Source organism: Aulonocara sp. 'chitande type north' Nkhata Bay, linkage group LG20 (genome assembly GCF_057382095.1).
Source record: "Aulonocara sp. 'chitande type north' Nkhata Bay isolate Kocher_YH1m ecotype deep benthic linkage group LG20, A_spYH_male_GT1.1, whole genome shotgun sequence".
In the NCBI taxonomy this organism is placed as follows: domain Eukaryota; kingdom Metazoa; phylum Chordata; class Actinopteri; order Cichliformes; family Cichlidae; genus Aulonocara; species Aulonocara sp. 'chitande type north' Nkhata Bay.
In genome coordinates, this window is record NC_141363.1 from 2,873,340 (window position 1) to 2,884,485 (window position 11,146).

The 11,146-nt window shown below is 39.6% G+C and overlaps 1 protein-coding gene across 1 annotated transcript; it reads left to right on the top strand.

Moving 5' to 3' along the window:
• Positions 1-6,932: 6,932 nt before the first annotated feature.
• tmem9 (transmembrane protein 9) lies at positions 6,933-10,846 on the top strand. Its single transcript, XM_086278363.1, has 5 exons — positions 6,933-7,330; positions 8,637-8,728; positions 8,865-8,973; positions 9,201-9,332; positions 9,437-10,846. The coding sequence occupies exons 1-5, from the start codon at positions 7,238-7,240 to the stop codon at positions 9,578-9,580; spliced, it is 570 nt and encodes a 189-aa protein (XP_086134489.1). The 5' UTR covers positions 6,933-7,237; the 3' UTR covers positions 9,581-10,846.
• Positions 10,847-11,146: the final 300 nt, after the last annotated feature.

Genomic DNA, 11,146 nt, shown 5'->3' on the forward strand with positions numbered 1-11,146 from the left:
TGCCCTGACTGCAAATTAAGTCGCACTCAATCAATTCTGCACATGAGAATCTATTTTTCAGGTTTCATCTGTAAGTGTACTAGTGCACATGTGAAAAGAAATGGTAGAAATCCTTTAGTGCTTGCTTGATAAACAGAAGTTTTTTAAGCATATTAAGTTCATTTTACTATTTCATTAAAAATTTTAGCTCATTTTGAATTTGACGGCAGTAACGTATCTCAAAAAGGTTGGGACAGGGTCGTGTTTGCCACTGTGTAGCATCCCCTTTTCTTTTAATAACAGCCCATAAACATCTGGGCGCTGATGAGAGCAGCTGCTGGATTTTGACAGGGTACCTTTGCCCCATTCCTGCCTGATTAGGATTCTAGCTGCTCGACAGTGCGGGTCTTCTTTGTCATATCATTCATAAAATGGTATGTTTTCTCAGTTTAAACATTTGATATGTTTTCTATGGGTTTGTGAGATTTGTGAATCCTTGCATTCTGTTTTTATTTATATTGTTCAGAAATCTCCACATTTTCAGATCAGCGTTTGTAACTTAACTGCAGACATTTCAGGTTGACTCCAGGCGTCTATTTGGCTTTTAAAAGCTAGATCGAGCTCCAAACCTACATCACGCTGATCAAACATTGGATTTGTACATTATGAAGAAACACATTACATTATGTCGGGATGAAATATTATTTTATATTCATAATCTATGTTACTATGCATAATCCTTATTATTACTGTTTCACCATTTATGATTTATCATTGTTATCATTTCATTGACACATTTATTGAAACTGGTGAGGTTATATTAAAGTCTGTATTTCAGGTGTTAGCATAAGCACATAATCTTTCATTGCAGGTGCAACTGTAACATGTTATACACATATTGCATAAGTAAAGGGTTGAAGCTTGGTCAAGTTAATTAATGGTTTGAAGCTACGGGCAGCGCGATGTCTGGCCGATCAATGGAGCAAAGTTCAAGCTGGAAGGATTGCTTATATATATATATATATACAATTTAACAAATGTTTTCTATGATTGTTTAAGAAAGGAAATAAAGGCCGTGTGCCCTGTGCTGTGGATGTTTGCCTGGTAACAGGTGATGTAGAGGAAGGTCATGCACTTAGATTAACGACACAGACACATAGCCTGTCTGGGTGAAAGGATTGCAAGTGTTGTTTAAGTCTAGACAAGTAGAACAACAGGATGCATCTGGAGGAACTGAAAGAGGAACTGTTCTGTTTTAGTGATGCGAGGTACTGGTCATCATAAGTATAAATATTACAACCACCTATTGTTAGGGGGGAGATGGAGTCTGATGTTTTACAGAGTCTATCTTCACCACATATATGTGTTTTAATAAAATAATTTGTGTTGACCCACTATGGACTTTCAGTCGTATGTCTCTTCCTCAAAATTCGAACCGCGACAATTACTTTCCTATTTTTGAAATATTTAATTGATTTCTGTCATTTCCTGCACTGACCCTACACCATCCTACATTTCCAACAGTCAAGATGACTGAATTTTATTTTTGTATGTAGTAAGGCACTGAAAAGTAAAGCTAAAACACAGTTTATGTAAATCTATCTTTAGATCATAGCTGCAGAACTCACTGCCAAAGGCTTCACAATATCATGAAATGTTTCTTCTTCAACAGTGAGTTTTGTGGGTCACATGAGAAGCATTTCTGTAATTGTTAATGTCATAATAAACCTAATATGCTTCCACTGTACTGGTGTGAAAGGAGAAATCTAAAACCAAATCGGTCTATACTAATAAAATTTGAGGCAAATTAAAGAAAACTATGTGCTCAACAATGTGCAGACACTTAACATATATAGCTTTAAATGTAACTTACTTAGCTCATGTCTCATTTTCCTTACTGTCACCTTCCTCCATCTTATCTTATTCCTTTACTCCTCTCTCTCTGCTCCTGCCGCCGTCTCTGGACGAGTCATCCAGAGCTCGCTCCATGTGTGTTGAGATTAGTGGTAGAGTGTGGGGCTCTATTGATTTCTGAAGCTGTGAGATGACAAGTTTGATTCTATATCACAGGGTTTACATCTGATTTGTTCCGGGCAGAAAGCACCAAACAAGTTACTCAACCGTACCGCCTGTGAAGACATTTTTACTTTATATCGTTTATGTCTCGAGAATAGTTTTGTTTGTGTATGTGAAAGTGTCAGTGGCAGTCCGTCGTGGCGCACCACTGAGCTGCCAGGTCACATTGCAACAAATGCCGAAACAAAGGAAGATGACTCACGGTGACATTTGGCAAAGGAGGCCCCCTGTGGATGAAATCTATCATGCCTCCAGATGTGGCCTGCAGCTGGGGTAGGTAGATCACAGACTGACACAAGGAGATGGAGTAAGGGTGTGGCAATGTCTGTATCACCTCATTAGGGAAAACTTATCACACAGAAACCTCTGTCCCTACCGTTTGGAAGGAATGGAGTCTCCTTCCAAAGGAGCTGACAAAGTTTTCTGATCATGGAATCGCTTTGTCGGGGAAAAAAGGCTCTTGGTGACTTTTGGCTGTTTACCTTCCTCCTTCTGTTTTGAGCTTACTCTGAAAGAAGATCCACATCGATATCTATAGCTGTGCTTTTTGCTGACTGACGTGTGTGTTGTGTTTTGCTCGCTGACTTGATCGGCCAGGTGCCTAACATTTTTTATCTGTAAGGATTCTATGCATCGCTGGCTCTATAAATCAGTCTGGGGGGCCTTGTCACTTAAAGTAGACGTTAATAGCTGACAGTTTATTGACCGGCCTGCCTGTATTTGTTAAACCAGCAGGCTGTTTTTCCAAGACTACAACCTAAATTGCATCCTTATATACCAACAACAAACTTCCTTCCTCCCCCGCAGCTATTTATCTACCTTTCAATCCATGTCACCTTTCATTTCTTGCTATTGTTTTCAGCTGTCTGCTTGCCTGACCCCTGGTCTCCCTTGAAAGATGCGTGTGGATTTCTGGCAGCTTGCTGTTTTATTTATCTTTTTTGACCAATTCTGCAATTGGCCTATGAAGCTTTCTTTGAAGTTTCCCTGCATCTCTGCAACATCTTGTGCAACATCAAAGACAACACATTACACGGGGGCAGAGTTCAACCGAGAGCCACTGCAATTCAAGCATCATCGGCATGTTTCTCTTTTCTCCTTCTGCAGGGGTGCAGCACTGCTGAAGGAGAGGAATAGCGAGTGGTGGGCGGGTGAGTGTGGGGACAGCTTCCCTTCCTCGGTTTGTGTCCATCATGTGTCATGGCCGCTCTTGGCTTTCATGTTCTGTCTGGCTGAGTTTCCTGCTCCAGCAGTCTCTGTTTCCTTGCTGAAAATCGGTGTCCCTCAGAGGCAGGAGACACTCCCTCCTCTGCATCCATTTCAGCTCAGCTCAGCGTAGCCGGGCTCGGCTCTCACCTTGCTGACACCAGCTCCTCAGCAGACACCTTTCCCCCTGCATGGGCTCAGCTGGCTGACAGGCAGCTGTCCGTACAGATAAAGCAGAGCAGGGCACACACTGTACTCTGAGTCACCATCACTGCTTACTGCTGTAACACCTTTGCTATTGACACCTCTTTTGGTTACAACATTTCTCTAGCAAGCATCTCACGCTACCTCCAAAAAAGCAACATCACTGAAACTGATAACAGGCGATTTTTATCTTCTATCTCTGACTGAAGATCACACAGAGCTTTTTTTATTTAAAAAAAAACATCCTGTAATTTAATAATTCTTTGATATTTTTTTTTTCCTGTAACTTCAACAGGATCAAACTAAACACAAAAAATGACAAGTATATTTCACATGTGGTCAATATTTAGACCTAATGCAGGGGACTTTGAGTGAAACACCTAAGAAGTAGTCTTTGTTTGATTACCATGGGAAAGAAAAATTCAATTCCAGGGGCCCAAAACAAGCCAGTGGCTGATGAAGACAAATGTGCAAACACATGTTGGCAGAATTGCTTTTTGGTTGACTGTGATCGGCTACGCTCAGGAGGGCGGAACCAGGAGTTGTGATTTATAGTTTTGCGCTGTCCCTGGATCACCACTGTCTGCTACCTCCCACTACTGTAATTACCACGTGTGTCCATTAGAATAGTCTTACTGCCCACAATGCATCACCTCAGCGGAGAGGAGAGATATCGCTTCAGAGATAGTCTTGTTATTCAAACAGTGTTCTCTCCAAAAGCATGATACAGAGGAGGGCAAAAAGACACTGCAGATGATGTGATAAAGGTCAAAAAGAAACATACTGAAAGGTTGAGGGGTGTATTGAAAATGCTAGATTAAGGACAAAAACCTGTAGATCCTATAGGTGAGTCATATAAGGTAGGTATTTATCTACAGTGCTGCTGCAGCTGTTTAGCTAATAATTAATTGGTTTTATGTAGCTCTATCTTTGAATTTCACAATATATTTTCTCTTGTTTTATTTTATATGCCCTATATCGTATCCACATTGCTCCAGATCCAAGTCTGCTTTGACTAACGTCTGCTGGTCGAGTTTGCTTTGCCTTGGGCCTTATAGCATCTCCTAGTGGGCAAAGTGCCTGATGCTTTCAGGTCCCTGGAAAATGAACGCTTTGAATAATGTGATTCAGTCAATACTTTCAGGTACCTTGACAAGTAAGAGAACTTGACACCCTCTGATGTTGTTTATGAGTTGAATTTCTCTGCAGTGTTTCCATTATGGATCATTTCCCTTTGCTGTTTTATAGTCAGGCTGCGTTCGCAGTTCACCGGCTAAAGACTTTGTCAAAATATTTGTATCTGCCCGCATCAATTACAGTGCTTTTTTTTTTAGTTGAGTGGTAATAAACCACTTTACATAAACAACTACATTCATTTTTCTTTCCTAAATGAATATTTCTTTTACCAAGTCTACCCAAAGAAGAACTGAATCTTTTCCTTTCTTTTTCTTAAAAAGTCTGAACTGATAATGAGACCTGGCACTAGGCTCTGGTCAGTGTCATTTATGCTGTAATTGGCCTGGGGATTAAAGGGCAGCCATGCATCAGAGAAGATGAGAACTAAGTGGCTTACAATGACAGAAGTGAGAGAATGAAATATATTATAGACAGCTCGCACAAATCACCATCTAAAGCGTTTATTAGTCCAATTATGACGGAGATCATTACACGAATGAAGAAGTACATGCATGAGTTCATGAAGTAATCAATTGAGGAATCAATTAAAAACCAAAACACACTTAAAGCATTCAGAACTAACTTGCCAAGTGTATCAACAGCAAAAGGTCATTGACAGCATAAAAGACATCACCAGCCTAATATTGTCTGGGTGAAAGGTTTTCTCCACATAATCCGACCAGTTCTTGTCTTTTCATAAAACTAAACCTGCTCACTGTAAATAAAAATAAAACAGCAAAATTTAAATTTCTGACAAACATAAATGCCCGTGAAATATCACCTGTTAACTCCCACCCAAGAAAACAGCATCGTGGTTGGCATCTTTCAGTAAAAGAGTGGAAATCTTTTTTAATGTGTTGTTTTTTAAAGGAAGAATTTGAAAATAAGTAATTTGTACAGCATGAAAAAATGAGTACAAATATGGATTTCAGGGATTTCTTCTGTTGTCTGTGTATTTGTTTCACATGATTAAGTCTCCCATCACTCATATTTTTTAGGCGTACAAATAGCTCAACAACAACCTTGTAGGCAGACATAAACTGACTGAGTTCACGTCCTTTGTGAGACTGAAATCCCAGCACTCCAAATCTCCAAACTATATATAGAATAAACAAGTTCTTGGCAGCATTGCAGCTGATTTAAGTGGTTGAATCACAGGTCACACGAACGACAGTGTTTACACACAGACGGCGCTCTGTTGTTCACGCTGATATCGTAGCTTATTAGAGAAACAACCACGGTCTCGATTGATCTATATGACCGAAAGCTCAAGAGGTTCAGGCTGAATTTGTGAGTCATTGATTTCTGTGGCTTATTAAAGGTATGAGTAGCTTACTATACAGAGAGATGTGAAAGCAGGATTACCAGGAAATAGGGGTATTGATTGGGTCAAGAAGCTAAGACTCATATTTCAAATTCCAAAATGGAAACTGGATTTGACTCAAGAGCAGTGTTGAGTGAAACAATATAAAGCATCCTTGATTATTCTGGTCATTAAAAAAAAGATTAATAAAGGCTGCTTCATGTATATTATACATATGATTGCTATTTGGAATTATGCATCATTGATATATCTAATTTTTAGACACATTAATATTTAAACATTATTTTAATGTTGTAAGTGGTCAGAATGTAAACATTTCATAGCTGAATTGCTTATTCTATCATCTGCAGTTCTGGAAATACCTACAGGCAGGTTAGAATTACCAGAGAACCTAACTCCATGCATGTCTTTGGACTGTGGGTGGAAGCTTAAGTACCCGGACAGATCCCCTCGCAAAGGCCACTCAAAAAGGCTCCAGACTGGATTCAAACCCAGGACCTTCTCGCTGTGTGGGGGCCGAACTAACCAAACTAAAACAAAACAAACAAACAAAAAACCACAGAAAACCCTCTGTTTCTCCAAAATATGCTGCATCTTCTTTTTCTTTCTGGTAGCTTCCATCATATTCAATAAAATGTGCAAAGCTTGTGACTTTTTGGTAACTTTCTTTGATGGGTATGACATCAGACAGGCTGACCTTTTTCCTTTTTCTGTCTATAATTAAAAAAAAGTCTTCCCTTCATATGCAACTAGTAAAAGCCAGACTTTAGAAAAGCGCATGTCCTGCAGAACCAGTCAAAATGTGAGACACTGTCTAAAGATATGTGTGCGTTTGTATGTGGGGGTAAAATGCTGTGCAGTCCCACATAAAGAGGGACAGTAAGTGATTATAATGTAACCTGCTTGATAAATATGCATTTATTTTATTGTACTTCTTATCTTGTCCAGAAGGTGGCGCCGTCTCTGCGTCTTTGCTGTCGGATTGTTTTCTTCATGTGTGACGAGTCCGGAATAAGGAAGGACAAAATTCATTTGGCGATCTTTGCTCTAAACAAAGTGAGAGCACACGTTCAACCTGAATGCAACGCAGAAACAGACGTTTTCCTCACTCTCACAGCGGAAGTTACCGCGTTGCGAGCTTTGTTTCTTCAGTTTTTACGACATTTCGTGTCGTGGATTTCCTGCCTTGCAGTGCTAGCTAGCTGCTATATTTTGACAGAGCCTTGCTGCTGATCCTTCAGTCGTCGTGCCAGTTGTTTTGCCTTTGGGGAAATGTCGTGTGGTTGGGGAAGATCCTGGATGTTTGCTGCAGCCGCAGTGGTGACCGTGTTTCTGCTGGATGTTGTCGTTTTTGCTCGAGCTAAGGTAAAAGACCTGCTGGTACACAGAGGATCTGTGTTTGTGGATTAAATGTCATCAAGTATCGCTTTGTTTATGGGAAGATGTTCAGTAAACTGTGCTCAGTTTTATTCAGTGAAATATAAAGATTGTATAGTTAAATAACGAAATGTAAAATAATAGTTCAAGGGCGATATTGTCAGCACAATTATGCAATTACATCTACTTAAACAATACCTGTTTATGTTAGTCTTACATTATTTTATCTAAATAATGATTATCTTGATTAAAGTTTTTGTCAGAATTTTCCCAAGTGCTTTTTTAACTAAACAACATAAGAATTTTCTTTAGAGACTATAAATCAGTTTTATTTGCGCACAGAAAAACATTATTAGGGTAAATATTATTATAATATAATATTATCTCTCTGAAAGATTTCAAAGACTCTGGAAAGAAAACTCGTGAGAGATGTGTCTAAATACCCCTGAACCACTGCCAGGACACTCGTGAATTTCTTAGCCAAGTTGGGAATTGTAGTCTTAAAGAAGACAATCAACTAGAAGTAGGAATACACTGCGAGGTTGCAGACTAACACAAACTCCAGTTCTGCAGAAGAGACGCCTTCAAAGCAGACTGAAGTCTGCCAAGGTCAACCTGGAGAATGAGTGTGCATAGAAAGTGAGTCCTTTGGTCAGATGAGACAAAAGGGAAAAGGTGTACAACTCACTGGGAATCTCATTAAGGTAGAAGGTATCATAAAAGATGGATACGTGAAGTGTTTGAAAGAAAACATCAAGCAGTCAGCAGCAAAACTGGGTCTGGGTTATGCTTTATTTTTCAACACGATAATCACCCAAAACATGCGTCACTCCTGTGAAGAGCTGCCTCCAAAACACCACCGAATTTGGAGGCGTTTGAGAAATTGTCCTGGGATCACTCAGGAGGTGTGTGTGAGACTCGTTGGAAACTGCAAAAGTATAGTATCGTAGGCTAATAATTTTGGCTCTGGTATTTTTTGGCTAATGTGAAATAATTTTGTTTCTGTGCCCAAATTAAAATTATGTAAAAGAAAAGAAAAGCTGTGTTTTTAAACTTCTTGCACTGTCAAACAGCACTTAAATGCTCCAAAAGATAAAGTTTTCATAGAGGATCTCAAAATTTTGTCCTTATCTATGTGTTTGTGCCATTTGACTTAGAATAACTTGAGTATATGTCAGAGTGTTTGTTTGTATAACTGCTTGTGTTAATAACAGAGAGACGTCTGAAGTGGTGCTGTGGGGGAAAGATGGGCTGAATCTGGGCCACTTTTACAAAAGTTCCTTAATTCTTGCAGAGCTTTGAGGATGTCCGCTGCAAATGCATCTGTCCGCCCTACAGAAACATTACCGGTCACATCTATAACAGAAATTTCTCCCAGAAAGATTGGTAAGAAGAATATTTTTATTTAGACTTTCATGGATTTTTAAAGAAAAGGCGTTACTCTTTCACTGCGCTAGTGTTTTTAGGGGTTTTCTTTCTCTTAGCTCAGTAGAAATGACAAACGTTTTCATGTTTTTCACAGCAACTGCCTGCATGTAGTGGAGCCCATGCCTGTTCCTGGCCATGATGTGGAAGCCTACTGTCTGCTTTGTGAGTGCAAGTATGAAGAACGAAGCAGCAACACAATTAAGGTACAACTGACTTTCTCTTGGATATGACGACATATCTTCCTCAGCTTTGATTCCCAAGCAAAGCGGGTTCATTGTGATTGTTTGTCATACAAGATGAGTCGTTGAAAATCTTGCAAAGCCTTTCTAGTTTATTGTTTGTTTGTTTTTTTTTAAAGAAAAGATTTGTAAGAATAGTTTGCAAAGCTTATATGTTGGATTCAATGAGTTACTCTTGCTAAATATTGCAGGTGACCATCATCATTTACCTGTCAGTCGTGGGCGCCTTGCTGCTCTACATGCTCTTCCTGCTACTGGTTGATCCTCTTATCCGCAAGCATGACCCGTACACCCAGCCGCTGCACAATGAGGAAGACTCTGAGGTAACCATTCAAGAAGACAGCATCCAAGCACACTCCAGTGTATTTATTTGGGTTCTGTGGAGTTTAAAGTTCTTGATTTCAAACCGTCTCTGGTTTGTGTTCAGGAGATGCGTCCGCAGGCAGAGAGCAGCAGCCAGGCCAGAGGAAACACGGTGCTGGAGCGGGTTGAGGGAGCACAGCAGCGCTGGAAAAAGCAGGTCCAGGAGCAGCGCAAAACGGTCTTTGACCGCCACAAGTTGTTAAGTTAAACCTTAAGGCTGACCTTAACGCCAAGTTTAGAGTGCGTAACCTTCCTGGGCCGTCTGCTATTACACCAGTGGCACTGTCACAAAACCTCTTGTCATTGCTGTGCACCGCATCTGCCGAATTAATATTTAAACATTACACATCTACTACGACAATGTTTAAACTTGGTTTATATACTAGATGTAAAAACTTGAGATGGGCAAAGCTGCAGTTTAAAGAAAACTGATGCTTGAAGCACTGCTGAAGACCTAAAGTCATCTCAGCAAATCCTTTCAGCAAATTGCACATCAGTGCAGCTTTGAATGTCTTAATAAAATAATAACTTTTCCCATTTTGCACTGGCTGTCAAAAGCATTTCAGCTTATTGTGTGTTAATATTTATAATTGTTTTTCCTTCAAGCATAATTTATGATGTGATCTCAGAATAAGCTAACTTAATTAGGACTGCTCTGTCTATACAGTTGCAATGCTGTTGCTATTGTTTTGGCACTAATTATTTATTGGTATTTAAATCTGGATGAATTTAATGTATGATTGTTGATTTTGGACTTTGTATACTCACATCTGAGCAGCGCCCCACTCTGTGCCTTTTCTCTCTTTGTGTGGGAGATCGTGTTTCTCCCAACTTTACAGCTTTCTAAAAATAACAGACGGAAAGGTCAACTAAGAAATTTCACCCATTGTTAACTAGTGCTTGCATTTGTATTAATTTTATTCTTACATTTTCTGACTGAACCCAGCACCATAGCCATGTGTGGGGTTTTTTTGTTTGTTTTTTTTGTTGTTGTTTTTTCTGCAGCACAATTTGACGTAACACTCTTTTCATGCAAAGAGAGAAAAAGAAAAGGAGGCATTTATCAGAGTTTTAAAGGGACTCTCAGAAAAATCACAGGAGAATGCATTAAACCACTAAAGCTGATGATAATGTGGCAGAATCCAGATGCTTCGTGGCTTCAGGGCCTTGTGTGCATCATTATCTGTCAGTGAATTCCTGCTCGCATCCTATTACTGAAGCTCCCAGTTGGGAAATTATTAGTACAGCAAAAACAGGCACACTGGTTTGCATTACTGTACCTCATACACAGTATGATCTACTGAAGTTTATTGGTTTCTAATTTATCTTTTTAATTGATTTTTGATTAGTTGATTTGTAATTACTGTTTAATATCCCTTCTGTCAATGTATTATATGCATCTCTGGCCTAAGTGTGCTATAGAACCATATGTTTAGCTTGATGTGAAATAATAAAGGAAAATTCCTCAAAAAAAGGTTTTGGAATTTCTATCTGCTGTTCCTGTTAATGGCGCTAGGGGGCGACAAAGTACACAGTAAGTGCGCGTTCTTGCACTGGTCTGTGGTGCTTGAAGATTGCTCACATGTTGAGTGGTTTTCAGCTGCTGGGAAAACAGTCACCTGTGGCATGTTTAAGACATTTTGCCAGTTTGAAAAGGTGTTTTGAAATGTGTAACTACAAACGTCCTGGTTTGGGAATTACACGTTTTGAAACACCACTGCTTCTACCGACTGTTTTAAGGGTTGGTGATTGGTGGGCTGGTTGACTTTCATTT

Excerpts from the sequence above, each read along its gene's own strand:
- tmem9 (XM_086278363.1), top strand. The coding sequence starts at position 7,238 with ATGTCGTGTGGTTGGGGAAGATCCTGGATGTTTGCTGCAGCCGCAGTG. Across the intron at positions 7,331-8,636 it reads TCGTTTTTGCTCGAGCTAAG|AGCTTTGAGGATGTCCGCTG; the intron begins GTAAAAGACCTG and ends TAATTCTTGCAG. Across the intron at positions 8,974-9,200 it reads GAAGCAGCAACACAATTAAG|GTGACCATCATCATTTACCT; the intron begins GTACAACTGACT and ends TAAATATTGCAG.